Raw genomic sequence first — 23,464 nt, forward strand, 5'->3', positions numbered from 1 at the left:
GTCGAGGTGCGCATGTGACGTGGGACCACAGCCAGTGAGAATTTTGGTACCGTTTCTCTGCTACAGACGCCACATTTATCGCTCAATGTGCCATTTTATGCTTTCGCATCAAAAATTTTAACAAAAGCGTGTTGTCTACGGCTGTTTTGAAGCTTGCATTATCCGGAATAGTGGCAATGTAAGGAGGCTGCCGGTTCCAATTGAGACGTGTTTACTGAATAGAGGAACCCTGGCACAACCTTTGTTCGACAACACACTACACCCACTTGAAGGTTGTGACCAAAACGTGATTATATTTATGACAGACGTGTTATCGGTTGTTCACTTAGAGGTGGGTTGAAATGAGAGGTCGTATCATAAGGACACAATCATGCCCATTTTCGACGGGATGAGGGTTCAGGTAGACTAACGGTATGTTTCATAGATGTAAAACTGGTGTAATGAGATGCACGATTTTGAAAACTTTCATAGAGTTGTATTAGAGTAGTATGAGAAGAGTGTCATATTGACGAAGTATATACTCCAGAGCGAACAAGTGTCTTGTAGAGGGTTGGTTAAGTTCACTCGGTACAGTTTTATAGCTGGGGCGTAGGTACCTTAGTGCACAATTGGAATGTTAATCACGTAGTCAATGCCTACGTTCTATGTAAGGTCATTGGCGATATAAAGCCCAAGGTAATTGTAGGAGTCAGCAGAGTCCAGTGCCATGCCATTGTCGAAATAAGGAAGTGCGTTAGTATTGGTGTACAGACGGTGAGATAAATGCGTGTATTTACATTTGTTAATATTGAGATTCATGCGCCAGTTACTGCACCTGGAATATATTCGCAAGGTCACTTCGTAGTTTACGAGGGTCTTCAGTGCTAGCAATTTTATGGAAGATTACACAATCGTCTCCAAATACTATAATAGAGAAAAACTGAACACTGTGTCGTAAGTCGTTAATAAAACAAAAATAAAGCAGGGACCGAAAGGCAGACCCTTTTGGAACCCCAGATGCTACGGGTGTACAAGTGGAAGAGGAATTGTTAGCCACTACGCACTCTTAATGACATTGCAGAAAGCTTTATTGCGATAGCAATTATATGGACACTACAGGCGCATTTTTGTCGTCGCCGTCGCCGTGATGTTCCGTATAAGTCCAAGGGTGATAACACCGTCGCCCCGCGTCGTGTGCTGTATGCGCGAGTGAAAGCATGCGAGGGAAGCCGGTGATCGCGGCTCAATCTGGCCCGCGCAAAGGAAGAAAGCTGAGAGCAAGCGCGCCGTCTTCCGTCGCGTGAAAAGTCGCGGGGGGATGGGAGGTAGGGAGTGGGGGAGGGGCGTTGTTCTCCGGCAGCAACTGCGCATTCAAGCGACCGGGAGCAAGGAGAGGGAACTGACGATCGCGGCTGATTCTCGCGCGCGTATGTATGGAGGAAAGCGGGGAGGCAGCGGGGAAGGGAGGGGGGCGTGGCTTCGACTCCGTCACCAAGTGCGTACTTATTGAATTTGCACGACCGCGCGCAGTCTCGCGCGCCGTATCTTGAAATGCAACTGCAGACGGCTCGTACGTTTGTGCGCGATGTGTTCTCGCCGCTCTTGCACTGAAGCGATTGACAGCACGAAGATCTACAGCACGAAGGTCGACAGCACGAAGGTCACTTCGATGCTGCTGCGGCGCTTGTTCACACTAGCGTTTTGACATCGAGTGTCCGCGCTCATAGAGTGTGATGCATTGATGTTTCCTTGTGCGCACTGATACCATACTTGCTAATTCGGTTAGTAAGCGAATGTTTCCACGTTTTTACGGCCGCTAAAGCTACTATCTTTGCTTCGTACAGATGTCTGCTACTTTGTTATCGCAATCGATGCCTCGTCGTTAGGGCGAAGCTGCGACTTTCTTTTATTCAAGAAAGAACAATTTGGTCAAGGTGTAATTCATTCGCCTTTGGAGAAAGCAAGTTCCGGGAAACAGTATCGAAAGCTAGAGCAAAGTCGAGAAAAACACACTCAGTGTCGGCACTAAAATCGGTATTTGCGAATAAGTCGTTAGTAAAAAATAGTTGAGTCTCGCAAGAAAAAAATGTTTCTAGTACCATATTGAAAGTAGTTAAAGAAGGAGTTTTATTCTAAATTGCTCCCAACGTGCGAAAAAAAAACGATGTGTTCGAAGATGTTACGTAGAATGCTGGAAAGAGATTGTACTACAGTTTGGCGTCATTGGCCTAACTTCAGTCACAGTGTAAGACTGAGCATTGCCAAACGGGAAAATATTGGACAGTATAATGAATGAGTAAACACCTGTACACTTTAGAATTTTTGAATTTATGAAATCCGTATATGCGGAAGAAGTTCCGAGGTTTTCTACTGGTCAATAGCAATCCACTGAATAAGAACCGGAACCATTAGTTCGAAATTGTAGCCAGGGACAGGTGGGGGTATATTAAAGAGCCTTCTTTTTTGTCTTTGTTTATATTGAAGCAAACAGGTTTTTCAAAACAGTACAGCATTCATGAGGACGGATATTAGTGGCATATGTAAGGATTAGTTCGACCAAATTACTAGTGGGGCCGTTTACTATGTTCCAGATTGTTGGTTCAAGCGGTCCATCTTGCAAATCAAGTAAAATGATGACCTATGGAGCATAAATTCATTCATTCATTTACTTATTCATTTATTTGTTTAATATTTATTTATTTAACAAAATGCCTTTTTCTGCATTGAAGGTCAAATTACTGGAACACCTCTGCATTTCGTTGCAAACGTTGGGAACGTATAGCTCAAAACTGGTATTATTGTCGGAATCCGTTACAAGCGGATAGGACTTCCTAAGTCGCCGGCTACAATTCCTAAATTGCAATGCCTGTTTTAAAGTATTTAGCTTAAACTTGTTCAGCGATGCTTCGTTAATAGTAAAATACTTATTTTTATTTGTCCCGAAAATAATGTCTGAGAGTAATCTAGGCCAGGAAGAAAATTTTACTACATGCCGCAGAGGATTTTTCAAAGATTCGGGTAATGATAAAATTAAGAAGTGTGGTATCGGGAAAAAAAAAGGTTCAGCGATAGCGTGATAAAAGAGATTGCTCTTTGAAGGTGCGTCTGGCAATAGGAACGTTGGAAGCAGGAAGGTGGTTCCAGTCGACACTTGTGTGGAGTAAAAAATAAATAGAAACACTGTTCGTTCGGAAGGCTGGAACACTAACTTTATATTTGTGGCCAGATGGGGATTGAAACATAAAACAGTGGTGTAATCAGTTTGTGCTTGTTTGTTTGTTTGTTTGTTTGTCTGTCTGTTTGTTTGTTTGTTTGTTTGTTTGTTTGTTTGTTTGCTCGCTCGCTCACTCTCTTGCTTGCTTCTTTTTTTGCTTGTGTTGGTACAGTGTAGGCGTTTCTTTCTTTTCCAGAGGACGAAACCGAAACCGCGGTATATATAAAGGCTGGCGGCGGTGGCGGCCCTCGCCCTACAACAAGTGAGTACAAAATGCTTAATTCTGTCGTTACTGATGGAAATGTGCTCTTTTTCGATGCTTTTACATCTGAACACGTTATTTCAAGACGTTGTAGTCGCAACGTATGCTGTGATACATAATATCACAGCTTGATCACTCGTGTACTGAATCGATTTATAGGAGTAACAATTGGACAAATAATTTCTTTAGAACTCTTACGCGGAACTCCAAAGAAGCACCTCAAGGAACATGATGAAAGCAAGAATTCGCTTTTTTTTACAAGTACTGAGAGTTAAAGAAAAAAAGATCGTAAATATGCACCTATAATTCCTAGTTCCCCAACTTTTTTAAGCCAGATCAGACAAGAAAAACTATGAAGATTTGCTGGCATCAATGCTAGCCACAGTGTAGCGCATGCTATGCGGGAAAGCGATTGCTTCACAAATGTGAAAACAGGTAAGTTCCTATCGTACAGGCAGCACTCGTTTTTGCTCTTTCCATCAGGCACCTGGCTATTGTTTTACTGCATCCCATGAGCTCGCGTATCAATGGTTGTCAGGTCAGGGATCATGCAGAAGCTTCCTCTTCATTGATTGTTGCTTTCGATCTGCTTTTCTGGGCAAACAAGATTGTCTAGTATGCGTTTAAGTGGTGCTGGAGCCCCGATATGCTTCGTTCAGTTCCTGTACAGTGCTGTGCCGTAATTTTGCAGTTCACATTGTTGTACAATAAGGAATAAAGACACTTGCACAGGTGGTGCTCGAAATGTAAGAGATTAGACAGCTAGCCAAGCGATGGTCGATTGTCGGTCTGAAATCGTACTGCGTACTCTTGTGCGAATGAAAACCTCCAACACGAAAGAGTAAAATTGGTTGCAAAAATTTTGTACATGCTTTGTCGTAGTGCTGGCGGATAAAAGCAAACCATGGTGGGAGGAAATAAAGTTGCACTTTATATCAATCGAATACACTTATCACAAGGAGAGCATATATGTCGCCTAGAAAAAGGCAAGTCCACTTGTCGAAACATTGGCTTCTGCTCTTGCCTTCTTTCCGTGCTGCTCAAAGTACTTGGGAGTTATCGCACGAAATGGCAATTATAGAAAGTGACAATACACATTTGTTCCGACAAACCGGAACGAAACTGCACGAAAAAAGATATTGGAGCGTATCTCATATTCAGCTCACATAGCTTTTGCGGTAACAGCACTCCCCCCCCCCCCCCCCCCGCCCCCAACACAGACAGCTTGTCTTCTTCACTGGGAGACCAAAACGAAAGTTAGATTGAGATATATAATTTTTGGTATTGTGGGTTATTAGAGTACAATATAACGAGGCCATGAAAGAGCAACTCTACCGTGAGAGAGGACTTGATCAGGCAGAAAAGAAGCAAAAGCGAAATGCGGGTGGCATCTTCACCCGCATTCCTGTGACGTCACGGATTTATTTGACGCCATTCCCCGTCGAGTGACTCTCTGTGACGTCGTAAAATGTGGCCGGCGGCCTATAGTTTTATTTTCTTTATTTGTATATATGGACTTCTTTGCATCGTTAAAGACCCAGAAAAAGACCAGACTTTCCAATTTCCGAGAACTTGTCTGTTCCAACGCCCCAAATACGAGAACATTCTTTGAACTCTATGACGTCACGCTCGCATGTATCGACGCTAGCATTCCAGCGTGCAATTCAAGAGATAATAACAGTTTGGCCATTCATTTTGTATTCTAGTAATTTTCTTTAAATTCGAAAGCATGCCCTTAGGCATAATACAAAAGATGTTAGAAATACACGAACAGATTCGACTCGTGCAAAAAATCTAGGAGTGAACGATGATGGGGTCCATGAATCCAACGTTCAAGGTCGGGTGGGCGGCCAGGCCGAAGGCCTGTTGCCCGGAGATGGCGGAGACGGCTTAGATGAAGCCCTGGGCACGTCCATAATACGTGCGTCACTGTCACATTTTGGATTCCTGTGTTGCAAAATGGGCACGATGAGCCGTAAGGACCATGGTATTGTTGTGGCCAGAGAGCGGTCACAGACGGGGTGAGTGCGACCCCGACACGTAGCCTCCTTAACGTAACCTCCTCTCGGCGGGTTAACCCGCCAGGGAGGTCTGACCCACACGGAGGTATGAGAGCTCGTGTGGTACGTCGGAGGTTTTCTTTTTCCCGGATCAGTCGTCCACAGGCGTCTTCAAGAAAATGTGGAAGTGGGTATGTTGTAATCTGTGGGTGGGTTGCCATATCTGCTTCAAGGAGACCCGGCAGGGCTGCTCGAGGCACCCACTGGACGCGTATGAGGATATTCGTAGTGGCAGCAAGACGGTGAATGCTATCTGACAATAGGGTGGATCGAGATACCCTACGTATGTCGTGGATGGCTTGAGTCGAGTCTGTGCGAATGATGAGTTGAGAGTATCGAGCACCTTGAACAGTAGGTAGCAACGCGGCCAAGCCGTCTCGTATGGCAGCAAGCTCGGCAATGTAGGCCGGTGGTGCAGGATCGGCAACATACGAGCACGTTTGGCCTGCCTCTGGTATCAATGGACACACGAGAGCTGTGTGAATCATGGTGTCATTAACACTGGCATCAGTGTATGCTACAAGAGTCGTATCGTCTTGATTGTCATCGGCGCGATGAAGGCGGGATACATGGGCATTCGCCTGACGAGGAACCGGGCTATACAGACGACCAAGAGGCTTATTGTCACTTAATTGTACCCTTTTCCATGGAGCTACATCGGGTCTCGTAGATGCTGGATTGTCTATTTCGTGTCCCATGTACCGGGCCAGTGAAGCAGCCGAGCCGAAGTATGATGGGTTTAGGGCGCGCGCGCATCGACGTTGGTGTACGAGTTCGTCAATAGTGTTGCGTTGGGACTCAGCCTGTAGGGTTGGCAACGGAGTGAGACGTGGTAGTCCCGTTATGGCCCGCATAGATTCATTATTAATTGCCTCAAGGCGAGCCCATTGTGCCTTCGTGAGATGATGAAACTGGGCTCTGTAGACGAGTCGTGGTTGCAATACAGAACGGACCAGAAGGCGAGCCATGTTGGCGCTCGCTCCGCCAGCTTTCTTCGCAATCCGACGTATCAACTGTATCGTTTCTGCGGCCTGTTGCTTTGCATTCTTGACCCATGGTCCCGCAGATCCGGAGGAATCCATTTCAAGGCCGAGTACACGGAGAGTTGAAGCCTCGTGTAATGGTTGCTGATACAGAGTTAACTGAAGAGGCCGAAGTGCCAGCAGACGGCGCCCATACTTGTTCGCTACGCACATGTACGTAGTCTTGTCCTTGGAAATGTCAAGGCCTATCTCAGCACACCAGTTGTGCGTCATGTTTAGGGCCTCTTGGAGCGCTTGTTCTTGGTGGCAGATTTCAGGATCAACTGACCAGACAGTGATGTCGTCTGCGTACATTATGTACTGTGCGTTATGTATCGTGGCTAGCTTCCAGGCTAGTGGAAGGAGAGCAATATTGAAAAGGACTGGTGCGAACACAGATCCTTGTGGGACACCCCGATGTGCAACGAACTGACCTACTGCTTGGCAAGCCAGGCGAATGGAGAAGGTGCGAGTGCACAGGAAGGCTTCGACGAATGTGCAGACACGGCTAGGGAATCGAAGCCAATGGAGAATTCCGACAATTGCTTCGTGACTCACATGGTCGTATGCTTTACGAATATCCATTGCCAGAATCGTGCGAATTTTTCGGGAGCGGCCTCCGATGAGAACCATAGAAGATAGGTACGCAAGGCCATCCTCTGCGCCTAGATGAGCACGGAACCCGATTTGGCCAGGATGATACCATGAGTACCGCTCGAGCCACGATGTAATACGTGTCGTGAGCATACGCTCCATCAGCTTGGCTAACGTTGAGGTTAGTGCTATTGGGCGCATATGAGCGATATTATCTTGGGGTTTTCCGGGTTTGGGAATAGGGACCATTTCTGCATGCCGCCAAGAATCGGGAATGACTCCTGTAGCCCAAGCTTCGTTTATGGCCCCCAACAACACTTCGAGAACCTTGCCTTCCGTGTTTTTATAAAGTTCATACGGTATGCCATCCGGTCCTGGTGCCTTGCATGGCTTCGACTGGTCGATTGCCGCTAAAAATTCCGCCATAGTGAAGGCAGCTTGTATACCCTCGATGTCAGAGAGCGTAGGCGGCGTGCCTGCGTCCGCGGGAAGGCAGTTTTGAACAACGAAGGGAGGCGTTGCTGTGTCCAAAGCCGGAAGAAAGGTGTGGGCGACAGTTTCTGCGAATACTGCTGGTGTCTGGCCCGATGCTAACAGGGCGCAGGCTGCGGGCTCTGGAGGGGGCCGACCACGTTCCATTACTCGGAAGGTGCGCCAAATGGAGGCATTGGACGACGAAGGTCCGAGAGAAGAGCACGAGTCCATCCAGCGGCCACGTTCTAAGCGGTGTTCATGGCGCCGAGCTACTGCAGTATGGCGTTGGGCCTCTAAGCGAAGGGTATTTGATGCAGGGTCACGTTCTGATGCAAGTTCTGCTTGGCGGCGCGACGCCCAGAGACGCAGAAGTTGCAAGTCAGGAGCGGTTCGCGATTCATCAACCCACGACGTACGTGTCGCCTCAACTAATGCCGCCTTAAGACAATGGGACGGGTCCACCATGAAGTTGGATACATTGCTTTCTGATACCGCCCTGTATCGATCCCAGTCCACCACTCGACGTAGTGGTCGGAGGCGGCCTGTTCCGCCCGAAGATAAGCCAAGGTGAATCGGATGATGGTCGCTACCCCAGCAGTCGGGTTCACATGACCACGAGACGGTCGTCCTTCCTAGCCACCAAGATAAGTCCGGTGAGTGTGGCGGCGCGCAAGGGTGGTCTCGCCGACGAGTAGGCACTGACACCTTATTAAGCAGAGTGAATTGGGCGTCCATAAATGTGTCCAGCACACATGTACCACGCGCACTGGAAATAGCGTATCCCCATGTGGTGTGGGGCGCGTTAAAATCTCCTGCGGCCATAATGGGGCAACCAGGATGTTTCTGTCGTAGGTGCGCCAGCCAGCCGAGACACAACCCAGCCGCACGACCGCTGTAAGGGCGGGCATAGTATGAAACGATGATCCAACATTGAAGGCGATGAGTATGCCCCAAATCCTGGAATGGGTGGCAGGCCGTTGGATTCTTGAAGCAGTAGAGCCCAAGCACGCAGCTTCCCATATCTGAGACGCTGACGCAGCTCTCCGACCTTCCCCGCGATGCCGCGACAGTTCCACTGTAAGATGCCTTCTGGCACCCTGGAAGACGTAGCAGTCATCATAGATTAAGATTGGCCAGTAGAACCGAGGTGAGATGCTGGAGCTATTGCGCAACGAAGCGCAGGAGTTCTTGGGGTGAAAGAGGCTTCGACACAGATGCCGGGTTAGCCATATGAGCAGGACTAGACGACGACGACGAATGCGACGGCCGCGCTCCGTCATGACGACGCCGGAGCACTGTACGGCGTTCCTTGAGACGTTGGATCTCCCTTTCAAGGTTGGCGAGGCGAGCGTCGATCTCGAACTCTTCGTCTGCCAAAGGAAGCGGCGTGTCTTCTATCGATTGTGATGCCCGTTGCGGTCGTGAAGTGGACGACCTAACAGCTGCGCTATAGGTACGAGTGGCAGCATCACTTGTCTCCGTACTTGCTTGTGTCACCTGGCTAGCGTCCTCTTCCAGCGAGGCCAGAACGGCGTAACGGTTGTACACAGGGACTTGTTTCATTGATAAATCTCGAGGGGTCCGTGCTGGCTGTCGAGAATGGCGTTCTCGAGCCTTCTTAGTGGCCTTCAACTTCGTAGGACACGTCGTGAAAGTGATGTCATTATCGTTTGTTTGGCATAGGCCGCATCTAAACGATGCCGACGGTTCAGGCTCCACGTTGTCTTTAGGTGGGTAGGGGCAGGATGATTTCATGTGTCCCTGTCTAAAGCAAGAGTAGCAGTACACAACGGAAGGCTTGAACGGACGCGGGCGCAGTACGCAGCCGTAATACAGGATACGTTCAGGTGGGGAATTAGGGCCTTGAAGCGTGATTAGGCACGTACGCCCGCTGCCTAGGTAGCGAGCAGCCACGATCTTGTGTGTGGGACACGATAGTTCCTGCAGGAGTCTCTCGGGTTCTTCGTCAAGGTCAACGCCATTAACCACGTAGCGTCTTAAATCTGTACCACTGGCGAGGTATGCCTGGACTGGAAGGACACACTCTTCCGAGACTTGTATTGTTGCAGTTCTTCGAGTTTATAAACTAGTGCCATAGCAGACACCCATACTGAGACCGTATTAGTGGGTTTGTGAAGAGCAAAACCTGGAAATCGGGAAGTCTCGAGGCAGGCGTCCAGGGCCGCTTGAATGATACGGTTGTGCAGAGTGGGCATGTCATATCTAGCACGAGGCTTGATAACCACTTTATACCACGATGTCGTTGGCGACTCCGGAGACGTGCGTGTCGGTCATGCAGGCAGGCCTTGTGATGAGCGAGGTCTTTTCGGGGCTGCTGGAGCTACATTTTCATCCGATGGAAGGCCAGTAGCTTCCTTCGTCCTCTTGGCTGAGGTGTGCGCCACGACAGCAGGGCTGTTCTGCTCCATGTTGGTGGTATCCATGCTCAGGGTGCCGCCTTCACCCGTTGCACTTGTCCCCACGGAGGAGACGTTCCTGGCTTGGATGGCAGTTGCATCGGTAATGTTCCGCTCCCTCGACGCAGCGGACAGCAGCTTGGATGCTCCGCGCCGGCGCGGCGAGTGCCGCGGGGGCACTCGCACTCGCGAAGCCGCACAAGAACTCGAGCTGGACGGCGCAGCAGGAGGGTGTAGATGACGACGTACCTTGTAGATCGGCGCCAGTAGTAATTACGAACCGCCAAAGCGGTCCATAAACAACAGAGTTCCCGTAGCGGGGAAAAGAAACCAGCAAACGGGGCGAAAATCCGGAGCTACGGAAAAACACGTCCGAGCGGAACGAGCGCTGGAAACGCCCCCCTTCTAGTAATCAAACGCACACCAGAAAAATCGCCGAAAGTAGAGTTTCGCGCCAATATCTTATCAGTCTAAACTGAATGCACGTGTTTAATGTGCGGAAGAGGCGTGAGACCGATGGATGAATGCCCTATATATTTACAGAGGGAGTTCTTTGGCGGCGCAGATCACCTTGCCAATAGAAGAAGCGCCCAAATTAAGACGTTTACACAGAAGAAGTAGATAGAGAGAACAAGAGCTCTTCCTGTCTGCTTTATCTGCATGTGTCCCAATTTGCGCCCCTCTGGCAATCACTGCGCATCATCAACTGGCCAAACGAGAAACCTCTCGTCTGTTCATCGTATAGTTGTTTTTTTCGTCAGGTAGTTATAGCTAATTTATTTTGTTTATCGTCAAGAAGACACCACCGTCTCCTGATAATTGTTTCTTAATTGTCCGAAGCACCGATGAACACCGCGGTCAGCGAACCAGTGACAGAGCCCTCGACGCTGGCTACGACCACGCCGATGGCGACACCTACAATGGCGCCGACAACGACACGGCCGAAGACGACGCCGACGACCACAGCGCCACCACCACCACCGACGGCGGCTCCGATAACTACGCGAAGCCCGCCGACCACGACCAAAAAACCAACAACAGCACCACCACCACCGACTACGAGTGAGTGGCCAGTTCTCGTCGGATCTCGCGTTTTAAAAAAAAATAGACTAACTTCAACGAAACTTTGCTTTGTGGCGGAGATATTGCGTGTAACCCAGGTCCACCAACTGCTGAAAAAATTCAACAACTGTTAAATGGTCAAAGCGCAATGCTTTCCAAATTATCGCAGCTCACCGCAGACGTTACTGACGTTAAAGCTCGGCTTCTTTCGTTGAAAGCTAGGCTAGAAAAGATCGACACAATTTAAATAACTTTAGCTAGCGTTGAAGATCAGCAGCGACAAGACATGATGCTTTGGCAGGCATGATTAAAAAATTTGACAACTTGGAAAATCGTGAGAGGCGCAATTATTTGCTTTTTTATGGCTTGGCGGATTCTATTGCCAATGAGACGGCAGCCCAGGCTGAGGAACTCATCATAAGTCAGTGCACTACGATGCTTGAATTACCTCCGTCTGCTATTGAACGTGCACACAGGCTGGATAAATTCTGCGAAGGAAAAAATCGGCCCATCATTGTTTGCTTCAATTCTTTTAAAGACCGCCAGGCCGTGTTTGCAAAATCATTCAAGCTCAAGGGATCGAACGTCGCTATATCTGAAGACTTTTCTCGTACTGTCCGCGATAAGCGAAAGAAATTATGGGCGTATGCAAAAAAAAAAGAACAGCGAAGAAGGCTTGAAACCAGTTCTGATGTTTCATACGCTTCACTCGGGGAGTAGGCGCTTTCGATGAGACAGTAAAGCCGGCGTTGCACGGGAGCAATGACGAAGTACCGTTAATGCTGCGATGTGCCCCGTCAGCGTTCTGTTAGTCAAATGCCGCAGTGTAAAAAATAAAGTAGACGATTTTCACTTTTTTCTTCGTACCATCCAACCCACCATTGTTTTGGGAACAGAGTCTTGGCTTGACCCGACTATCGCAAGCACTGAAGTATTTCCGGACGCGTACGAGTGTTTTCGTCGAGACCGCTGTGCACGTGGCGGAGGGGTGTTTATTCTTGTCCATAATAGTATCCCGAGCATGCAAATGGAATTTCCGGATAATGAAACTGAATCGATTTTTTGTTGTAAATTAAGGCTGCCGAATGGGAAAGCAATTGTTCTTGGGTCATTTTATTGGCCTCCTGGTCCATCTGTAGAACCACTAGTTCATATATCCAATCTTCTTGAAATTATTAACAATGAATGCCTTGTTCTAGGGGTAGCAACCTTCCGGATATTGACTGGTCAGCTGGGGAACCAAGGAATACTGCTCGAGAGAGCCTATGCTCAACCTTCTTTGATATTTTAGATCGCAACAATTTCTATCAGTATGTGCAAGAGCCATCGCGCAATGACGTAACAGGTCACGTGCTCGACTTTTTGCTCCGTAACGTACCTGATGTTGTATACAATGTACGGGTGTTGCCAGCTTTGAGCGATCCCAACGTTGTTCTAGCAGATTTATCAATTCTGTATGTGAAGGCTGCAAAAACACCTAGTCGAAAGATTTATGCCTACAGCAGGGCGAACTACGAGGTGATTAGCGCTGCTTTCAAGTCGTTCTTTCCAACTTTTGATGCACTCACAGATAATCTAGATATCGAACTGTATACTTTCAATCTAAAGATCTTTGAACTACGTGAAGCTTTTGTCCCATCACGAGTTATATCAAGTATAGGCGAGCTCGAAACAAACCCTGGTTTAACACAGAGTTACGTGCCCTTCTTCGACGACAGCCACGAAATTATCAAAGATACAAGGCGTCTAATTCGCCAGAGCATTTGGCCTTGCTGAAAGCAATAAAAATTGAATTTGGACAAAAGTTCGACATCGCTAAGGACTTGTATTTTTTATCTAGGAGAAATGTTTGTCAGGGATACCAAAGAATTTTGGAGGTATGTGAAGCGTAATGGCAAGGACAACAGATCGATACCTGCTTTGAAAAATGAGGAAACAATTATTCATGATAATGAGTCTAAAGTTGAAATTTTTAGCCGTTATTTTTTCATCTGTGTTTTTGCCGTCTAGCTCACGTACTGTCTGTTTTGAATTACCTGCTGAAATAGACCGCATGCCAGAAGTCGCCTTTTGCGGCGGTGGTATCCGTAAATTATTAAAAGATGTGAACCAGGCTAAGGCATGCGGCCCTGATGACATTATTGCCGCTATCATAAGGAATTGTGCGGACGCGTTAAACCTTTATTTCACCCGGTTGTTCCAGAAGTCCCTCAAGGAAATCGATATGCCTGATGATCGGAAATTAGCGCGAGTCATGCCCATACATAAGAGTTGGGTGCAAAACTCCGTTCAGAACTACAGGCCCGTTTCCTTAACTAGTATAAACTGCAACATTATGGAGCATGTAATATACAGTTGCGTTATGGCCCGTTTAACTAAACATAATCTCCTAAGCCCCAGCCAACATGGTTTCAGGCGTGCTTTATCTTGCAATACACAGTTGGTAGAGTTTCTTCACGATTTAGCCTCGGCAGCTGATAAGCAACAAGTTGTGGACTGCGTTTTCTAAGATTTTCGTAAAGTATTTGATGTAGTCGCACACCCTCTCTTACTCTACAAATTAAAAGCTTAAAACTTGGATGGTAAAATAATAGCGTGAATTGCCGAATATTTGTCATTGCGGAAACAGGCTGTTGTTCTGAACGATATATCTTCGCAATATGCATCAGTTACGTCGGGAGTACCCCAAGGCTCAGTGTTTGGGCCGCTATTGTTATTGTTGCATATTAATGATATTTCACCTGGTCTACAGTCTTCATTCAGGATGTTTGCCGATGATTGTGTTCTTTATAGAGTCGTAGCTAGATGCCATTTCCGATTCACAAATCCTGCAAGTTGACTTAAACACTATAGCAGACTGGTGTGTGCGTTGGGATATGCCATTAAATATAAATAAGACTGTTCACGTCAACTTCACAAGAAAACGAGCTAATCGTCTGTATAGGTATAGAATTCATGGTTTAACTCTAAACATAAGCAAGGAATATAAATATCTAAGTGGGTTCTTTACTTCTGATTTACGATGCAACAAGCATGTTAACTACATTGGAAATAGGGCAGCATCAGTTTTGGGATACTTGCGGCGCAATTTTAGTCATTTACCGAGTAACTTAAAAACGCAGTTGCATTTCAGTCATATACGTTCAATACTTGAATATGGATGGGTTTATTGGGACCCACACATATCTGAGCTTATAAATAAATTAGAACAAAATCCAGAATAGGGCAGTTCGATTTGCTCTTGGTAACTGTAGCCGGCAGCTTAGCATGACAGAAAACAAACCTAAGCTTAAATGGCAAGAGTTAAAGGAGCGTAGAAGGCGTATCAGATTAAAATTTGGATAGATAACTGCGTATCAGATTTGATGCCAGACCTCTAACACCGTAGTGTGGGAGTTTGCGAAACAAAACAGGATGCTTAATAGAATCAAACGTCTTTTAAAAATCTATAGATAATCCAAGAATGTATTGCTTATTTTCAATGTCAACCAACTTTTCTTTAATATCCAAGAGTGGCGTTTCGGTTGATTGGTCTTCCCCGGAAGCCAAATTGTTGCCTGGAAAGCGTTTGGTGGTCGGCAAGAAACTTAAATATTCATAATTTTAGTGTATATTCTAACACTTTCGAAAATAAAGGTAGCACAAATATAGACCGATCGTTATTCAAGTCATTGTGAGAGCCACCTTTGTGGATGACTACTGCTCTAGCTATCTTCATTCCTTCAGGAAAGGTACCCGCGGTGAAAGCTTAATTGCATATATGCTGCAATGGGCCACACAGTAATACAGCAACATGTCTAATTGGGTCAGCCGTAATGTCATCACAGTCAGCGACAGTGTTTTCATTTAAAGATTTCAGGTATGTAACTGTTTCTAATTCCCTACATGGAGTCAAGAAAATAGATTGCACGCAGGAAGAAGAAATGTATTGTTCACAGTCATTTGCAGCTTGATTTGTCTGACCTATTGTTAGGAAATTATCATTGAATTTATCCGCTAGATCGGCTTCAGTGAACTCAATGCTGCTAATCGTTATTGTCGAAGGGAAGGCTATATCTTTTGTTTTCCCTATGAGCAGACATGCCGACTTCCAAGCTTTCCTGGGATTACAGGAGACCCCAGCAAATCTTGCCTGATAATATAGAATGCGAGCTCTCTTCAAATCTGGGGTTAATATGTTGTGAACTTTTTTTGTATTTATGTAGTAGAGTTATCCATCTTCGTGTAATGAAGTTGTGGTATAGTTTATATAGTTCTCTAATTCGGTTACAAAGATCTCTGTTAATCCATGGATGTAACAGACGGCGCTTAGGTATATCGTTTCCCTTCTGTGTCGTCCTATGTTTAAGCGCTACGAAGTTGACATTTCGCATGGAGACTGCTCTATGTATGCACTGTCGAAAGCTAGGCTTCCCACGCGACCAAAAATTTTGTTGCAGTTAGTCGGGGGCCGATGCTGTAGAATTTTCGGGAGTCTGAATCCGAGTGAAGTGAAGCGGTGAAGGGTAGGGCTAAGCAAGAAATATATATTTTGTGAGTGACCCCGAGTCACGGAACGCTGTCTGAGTTAATTCCGTGCATTTTTTGCCAACCTGTGGTCTTAGCCATAGGTTGGCTAATAAATGAGTTTGCTAACGCTAGTTCATTAGACTAACGTCATGCTTCTTATCTCTTTTTTTTCCTTGAAGCTTCGGCGCCGAGAGTTCGTAAGTTACATTTGAAGGCCCCGCCTGCACCTTCCATTCCCTTCGTCGTATACCTTTATCAGAAAGTCGTACTCACAAAAAGGCAGTGGCGCAGAAATATCACGGTCTTGGGAGTATGACCCAAGCTGAAGTCATTGCGTGCATCATCATTCAGTGCCGGTTTGTTCGTTATCCTCTTATGTGAGCCTCTTGAACGCGAAGTCATCTTGTGATAAATGGTCCGCAGAACAACAACGACAAAAAGAAGCTGGTGATTCTTGGACAAGCTAACTGGCTTCCCTTGCTAAACCGTATAGCTTAACATTCAATGACGTGTAGCCAAAAAACTTTGGAGCTGTCTACAAGAAGTATAAATCGAGTCAACATAGCCTCAATAATGATTTTCCGGAGTAAGTATAGCGGCACCTTACTCGACAGTTTACTCGTCAGTAGTCGAGTAATGTTCCGCACCAGACTGCAATATTCCTGCGAAATTTGAGCATGAACAGTGCAGCGGTAAGCGCAAGCATTTTCTCGCTTTTTTTTTTTTTACATTTTAAGCGCTGTACGCACGTCCTGGCATAAAGGATCTTTCAGGTCGTACCAATTCTTCTGGGCAGCTAAAACTGTTCAAACACTGTTTGATACACGATTCTTTTCTGAATAAAGGGGAAAATCAGACATCCACCCGTTCGCAGCAATTGCTACAAAGGAAACCCTTTGGGTTTCCTTTGTAGCAATTGCTACGAACGGGTGGATGTCTGATTTTCCCCTTTATTCATTACTTCCCTGCACCTTGCGGCTTTCCGCAGAACTACTACGTCAAAGTTTTGCCTTTGCTTCATGTTGTCGACAAATTCGACTTCGCCCTGCCGTCTGCTAGCCACCTGGTTTAGCTCAGATGGTAGAGCGGCTGCCCCGGATAGGCGGTGGTCCAGAGTTCGAGTCCCGGACCAGGACGAATTTATCTTCAACTATGAGGCTTTCTTTCGAGGAACCCGTATCAGTTTCCTTTGGAGCAATTGCTACGAACGGGTGGATGTCTGATTTTCCCCTTTATTCATTACTTCCCTCCACCTTGCGGGTCTCCGCAGAACTACTATGTCAAACAATTCTTTTCTCTTCGAAACGCACACGAAAGCTACGCACAAGAGCTGAATGCTTGTATTGTGTCTCTTCTATTCGAACGCATTGAAAGGACATTAAACAAAGTAAAGAAAAAACGTTATTCAAGATATGTCATAAATTTACCTTATTACAATACCGAAAATGCCGATCTTATTGTGAGAGAAGCCTTCGTAATCCCTAAAAGACTGCAAAACAATAAACAGGCGCCGTCATCGGCTTCAGCTTTTGGCTCCATCTCTCCGTGATGTCTCAGATACTGACGGTGAAGATCGCGTCAGCACTGTATTCGCGTAGAGCCAAAGACATGTAGCTTAACGATTGTCAAGAACCCTTACTGAACTGTAAGTGCCCAAATAATAATAAGAAAAAAAAGATACTGTGATGTCCTTGACGTCAGTCTCTGGCGCTAAATTAATAGAAATCAAACTTTCACCTTTCGTTTACTATTCTTGTAATGAATCTATTACAGCAAAATTAAAAGAAAAAGAAGGCTGGTTCTAAAGAGACTGTATTTTAGCATTGTTAACCAATGTGTAAGTGATGTTTCGCTTTAGTGTCGTTTTGAAAGAAATTAAAGCTCCGTCTTTCGGTCGTTCCACTCCCGCGACGCCAGGCCCTTACACACTCATCTGCGTGTTCGAGGCACTGAGTCAGCCGCTGTGGAACAAGAACTACTCGTGCACCGACTACGTCTACATCCGGTTCTTCACGTACAGCATGGAGAATAACCCCAACGAACCGGTGGTGTTCGAGAAGAAGAAGCTCGCAGGTGACCAAGTCGCAATGCGCCTTTGCCCCTTTATTTTTCCTATTGTAAAGGCGCTCACAGCCAATTCTTCTGGAACCTTTTCTTTATCGTAACGGTAAGCTTAGTTGTCGAGTATTCAATCATTTAGTGGTAACGCTCGAAAGCCGGCGGAACAGTTGTTTTTTAATAATTTCTCGCAATCTGCGTTGAGGATGTAGTCGTGCTCAATAAACATGCTGGCAACAGTGATAGGTGATCGCGATAACGATTGTACGCCGGCATTTGTGGGAGGGGGATGGACGACAGGTGCGGCTCTAGCTGTGAGAAGGGGATATTTTGTTTATTAGGCCGATGTTTCTGCGTTTCATTTGTACTCACACGTTGAATTAGTTTTACAATAATAGCTAGTGTCCCAATCTACGCCCCCTGCCTCGGCTTCCTCCGAGTAACGCAAACTGCATGATCTCGAAGGCCGTGCGATTTTGCTGGCTGCATGCGCCAAGGCTTTTTTTTTTTTGCATGCCAAGCTCAGTGGATGTCAGTAGTGCTATTATTGGAGCGCTGGCACCCCCCTTCACACCAAGATTCGTCGATGGCATTTTGTATCTCAAAATGAAAGCCGTTTCCGGGAGGAATCTTCGACGCTCAGCGCATAAACCGGGTACCTCGTCTTGCCGCGGCATAAGGCAGTTGAAACTGCTCCTTGTAGTCGCGTATTCACGCACAGCTAATACTGATTGCCGTATAACAGGATGCGCACCAGGAGCGTTACGTGATCGCTATACACAGGCAGAGCGGCTTCAATGTATTTAGTAAGAGAGCTCCACGCTCGCATACTTCTTTATCTACATTCGTTTCCGAATGACCTCGACGAATGCAGCAATTTGACAGCTTACATGCACGGTTTAAAACGGCTAATTTTTTGTTCAGAACGCGACACAGAGCTGAAAAGAGGAATGCCAACTCGCGCAGAACATGTTGCCCTGTTCACTCGACAGCTAGCTATATTCAACAACTCGAGGTCTGCTTTTTATTGTCGAGACATGAAGCCTGGTAAATATAACAGATCTCATTTACGTACTCACCTGTCGTAAAATAATGTGAAAGTTAACCGCGCGATCCGAATGAGGTTTAATTATCCGTCACGTAAATTCCCTTCTTGCACCATGCGCATGCCTTGTAGCTATAGCTCTTGCTTCAAAGGTATTCCGAAGTTCACGTTGAAAAAAAAAACGCAGCATCCCACCTTCACCATTCGCCTACAAGTTAAGAAATAGTAGGAATAAAAAATATGTCACCTTTGTTAAAAGAAAGCACTCGTCATGCGCACAATACAGTGAGTGGCTTTCCCCAAGTATGCATATCATTAAAGTTTGGCCCTTTCACCCTCCCGCTGCGCTTTAAGTGCGCGTTTATTCATCTGCACTTCATAAGTCTGAAATGTGCATGCGTGTTACAAAATGAAGAGAAAAATCCACCGTTGATTACGATACTCCCTAATGCGAAACTTGGGCGCAGCTCTCTACGTGTTTTCATTTCGCAATATTTTGGCTGACGCGGACAATCTGTCGCGTGCGGCACGTTGCAAGCGGAGCGAAGCGTGACGCGACTGCTTCGATCGCTAATCGGGACATCGCGAGAGCTAGGCAGCGCGTGGGTAACGCGTGGGCGCGATTCACAGCAGCCGCCGCAGACAGGCCTCCGCTCATGCAGCGCTTTGTTTCCATACGTGGTATTGGTGGCTTCACACGCGGACAGACGACGCGGGCTACTCTGGCGCCACCTCGTAGCCATCGTCGCCGCAGAGCCCGTGTTGCGCGGCGCTACGCTTTTCCTTCTCACGCTTTCTCCATACCCTCCTCCTCCGCTCTCCTCCTGGCGTTCTCTTCGCTGTCGCCGTCTTTCATCGCACGCTGCACTACGCGTTCGCTCTTTCGCTCTTTCGCTGTGCTCGTTCGCTCGGTTACGAGGTACGACGCCGACGCTCGCCTCAGAGATGGGCGCCTAAGAGCTGCACTCTAAAATCCTCATTTCGTCGAGCCCGAATTTCGGCGAAGCCGAAGCTCCGCACTCGTACTGGTCAGGTTATTTTTTGTTTCTTTAATTTTTTTTTCAACTGAAGGCGTACGTCCGAAGGAAGGTGGGACTCTTACGGAGATTTTCCGGACATGCCACAACGTTATTCTACTACTTGCATATGTACAAGTTCCCTTTATATTGATGACCTTCGACTTTCTCGATGGGGTAAAAAGTAGAATGGACCGTTCGGAAGCAAACAAGTATCTGTACCATTGTTCAAGTATGCCCGTGAGCCGTGATCACGTTCGACGACTTGCCAGCTTGTGACATGACTAGGATACATCATCCGCCTGGAACTTCGCGTAAAAAAATAATTGGACCATTCTTCCAGAAGGTTTTTATCCGTGCAGATAATGCCTCCGTGTCACTTCTGGAGGTAACAATGCGGAATTATGTGCCGTTTGTACGACCTTTCCTTTCGTTGCCGTGGCAAACGTGAATAAAACACGTGGGCATGTTGTCGCGCATTTCTGTAACAGAACGCAAAACGTGGCACCATGAGTGACGTTCACTTCAGGAGGCGAAGTATAGGCCTACACACCAAAAAGCGGGCGCGCGATATCAACACTCGGTGGGCCGCACGTCGCAGGTGCTCAAGTATCTCCGTGAGCGCAGAACTTCGACCGGACGTTGATTGCCGGCCACGCCCACGCGAAGCAATGACGAGGCATACACAGCGAGAAAAAAAATAACATTGGCTACCAATTCAGAAGCAGCCGCAGCCAGCGTGCACATGTCAATAGAACAACCGGCCCCGTTCACTTTGCGCAAAGCTAAAGCCCCTTAAACTTCGTGAAGTACCGCCACGCTTTGAAGAATGCCAATGTTTCCTCCCGCGCTCTGGCCGAGGCCGACGCCGCGTCGCTATTGGCCTAATAGCATCACGTGGGCACTCGTGCAGTGCTTCAGCGCCATTTTTGCTCGAGAGGCGTCTACGGAGTGGCGAGGAACGCATGTTGGCGCCGTTGCTACGCTCGAGCGGTATAGGCGGCGCCACTGTCGAGAAGGCAGCGTGAAGGAGAGGATAAACGAGGAGTGAAGGGGGAGGAGGAGAGTGTCACTACTATTAATTTTAAAGGGTTTTGCGCAAAGCTCGATCGCAGCGCCCTCACATTCCCTAGGAATAGGCCGCGCGCGCATGGCTTGAGAGCAGGAGGAGCCGAAGAACTGAGGAGCTGTCAGCCGGTCGTAAAGTTGTACGGTTTATCAGCGAGGTTTGTGGGAGCTGAGCGATCGTCAACTAAAAAAGTTATTCGCTTTCTTGTTTGCTCTTACGGAAACTGTACTTACGTGCCGAAAAAAAAAATGTGCTTGCAGTGGGACTCGAGCATGTGTACTACGACGACAGCCCCGACGAATGGAGACCGTTCTCCTCCTACCGAAACCTCGACAATAAAGTGAAGATCGCCATGTCACGACACCCAGGAACCCGCTGGTATTTGGGCGTTTGGGGTTGCGCCTACATGAGGCTCATGTGAGTTCTACAGTCCTACCCAGTGCCTGCGTGGGGCAGCCTGTTAAATCTTAACATTGTCTTAACGTGGCCTCCGTGATCCACCGCGCGAAAATGTCGCACCGCGCGTGCTCTGCGGAATCTTGAAGGCCTTGGTCTTAGCCATAGGGGTCCTTGCAATATTCTCTTTAGATAAAAAATAAACCTCGTGCGACCGACCACGTGAATTTCTCCATAGGTGCTGTGCAAATACCCAAAAAATTATGGTTCAGTCTGTTATGAACGTGGCTTGGCACAAAATAATGAAATTTTTTTTAGGGTGAAATGTTCATGTAATGCGAACTCAAGGGGCTTCAGCTTCGCAATCGCAAATATGTGAAGCCAACTGACAATGAAACCAAGGAGAGCATCGAGTTAATTACTTGTTGATTAATTAATATATAGAAATGATAAGGGCGAGGGAAATTAGACGAAATAACTAATTGCCGCTCTTTTGTCCCGATTAGAGGTCATCGCATTAGGCGTGCAACGCTCTTGAGAACTTAGCTGTGTGTGTGTGCGCGCGTGTGTGTGTGTGTGCGTGGGTGCGTGCGTGCGTGCGTGCGTGCATATTTTTGTCCATCACGACCTTATGAAGCCAGCAGACGGTTTGGTGGCCTTCGGTGTACCATAGTCCGTAGTGCGTCACACGCGTAAGGTGAAGGTTATGGGTTCGGTCCCCACCGGCGACACGTTATCTTTTCGTTCACTTCCATTTCCCCCCTTTTTTTTCATTATTTCCCACACATCAATTTCAGCCGCAGCTATTCACCCCAATGCTATCCTTGGCTTCATTGCCTGTTGGTTTTATATTGGCGCTATTATATATATTATACTATGGAGCTTTTCGTGCCAAAACCACGATCTCACTATGAGGTACCCGGCAGTTGGGGACTCCAGAAATTTGGACCACCAGGGGTTCTTTAAAGTGCATTCGTAATTGTGTGTGTATATATATATATATATATATATATATATATGAGCGTGAACCACTAGTATAATATCAGCTACGTCGACTCCTCAATGGCGTCAACCACTCTCTATACAATCTATCGTACCTTCCTTGTGGTTGAGTTTATAGCGGTGCTTCCAAAACACGCTCTGCAAATCCCCCTTCTTCTAGGTCCGGTCTCTTCCACGCGTCGGTCGTGCGAAGGGCCCTGCACGACACGCTGCGGAGCAACTTCAGCTACAAGCTGAACATGTCCCACTTCCACGGGTTCGCCATCATCAACAGCATCATACGCGACGCCAGGCCCCTGGGCCGCTCCGTCGATTTCAGCGATGTGCGTACACCCTGGGGAAGCGCTGCCTAGTTTCTGGGGTCGAATGCACAAAGCTCTACTCTCGTAAACGCTATTTCTTTTTTTTTCACTTTTTTTTCTTTTCTTTTTGCCGTTGAACAGATTTTAACGATAAGTGCTTACGTGCACCACATTTATGCCTACCCAATGAGGGAACGCTTTGATCGCTATGTCACGTAAGAGTAATCGCTGCAAAGAAATTTTTGTATAAGAAACTTCGCTAGAGTGGTTTAAATATGCGTAAGCTTCGTGCGATTTGCTCATCTCCGCGCAGACTGGCGTAGAGATAAGCATTAATAGATTATTTTTTTCCTTTGTGGCGATGATGTAATACATTACATATAGCGATTCGTGTTACGTGAGAGACGGACGGTTTTTTTTCGTTAAATAGGCGTAGAAACGCTTACGCATTTAAACCAGAACAGAATAAATTCACAAATGGTGAGTTTTCAGCCTACGACGCCACACTGAGAAGCCGAGTGTCCTACCCACTAGTCCAAACACCCACGCATTCAGAGGGTGAACATATCTGGGCCACGTGGATGTGTTGCACCGGTGGTACAACACAAACGTCAAAGGAGAACTGTTTCTATGAAGGCTTTGTCGAGAGGTTTGGTTATGGTGGAATAAAAGCCATGTCTAGGACCACACTTAGAGCCGGCTTGGAGCATTCTATACATAAGCAATATTTCTGATTTAGCGAAAATTTAATGCCAACCATGATGCCTTTCGGTGGTCGAGGGATACACCTTCTGTTGGAGCGTTCCTTCGCTGACCGAATTTCACCGATCTCTGATCGGTGGCATTTCAATCAGTCAGCATGCGTTTCGCGCCGCGCAACACAGATAAGCAGATAAGCATAGATAAGCAGTCAATAACTTGATTAGGAGTGACGAAGCGTTATATGGGTCTTAGCAAGGTTGATAATGGTTCGACGCGGATGG

At 46.9% G+C, this 23,464-nt stretch overlaps 1 protein-coding gene across 4 annotated transcripts in view; it reads left to right on the forward strand.

Annotated features, from left to right (window-relative positions):
• LOC139049039 (uncharacterized) overlaps positions 1–23,464 on the forward strand; it is a 47,403-nt gene that overhangs the window by 9,477 nt on the left and 14,462 nt on the right. For 2 of the 4 annotated variants that reach the window (XM_070524125.1, XM_070524124.1), the window contains exons 6-11: positions 3,390–3,455; positions 10,863–11,084; positions 15,773–15,790; positions 17,511–17,666; positions 21,042–21,198; positions 22,340–22,502. In XM_070524125.1, the coding sequence (XP_070380226.1) occupies positions 3,390–3,455; positions 10,863–11,084; positions 15,773–15,790; positions 17,511–17,666; positions 21,042–21,198; positions 22,340–22,502 (782 nt within the window). The remainder of the gene's footprint in view (positions 1–3,389; positions 3,456–10,862; positions 11,085–15,772; positions 15,791–17,510; positions 17,667–21,041; positions 21,199–22,339; positions 22,503–23,464) is intronic. The other 2 variants (XM_070524126.1, XM_070524127.1) reach the window with 2 other exon arrangements.

Source organism: Dermacentor albipictus, chromosome 8 (assembly GCF_038994185.2).
Source record: "Dermacentor albipictus isolate Rhodes 1998 colony chromosome 8, USDA_Dalb.pri_finalv2, whole genome shotgun sequence".
Lineage (NCBI taxonomy): Eukaryota > Metazoa > Arthropoda > Arachnida > Ixodida > Ixodidae > Dermacentor > Dermacentor albipictus.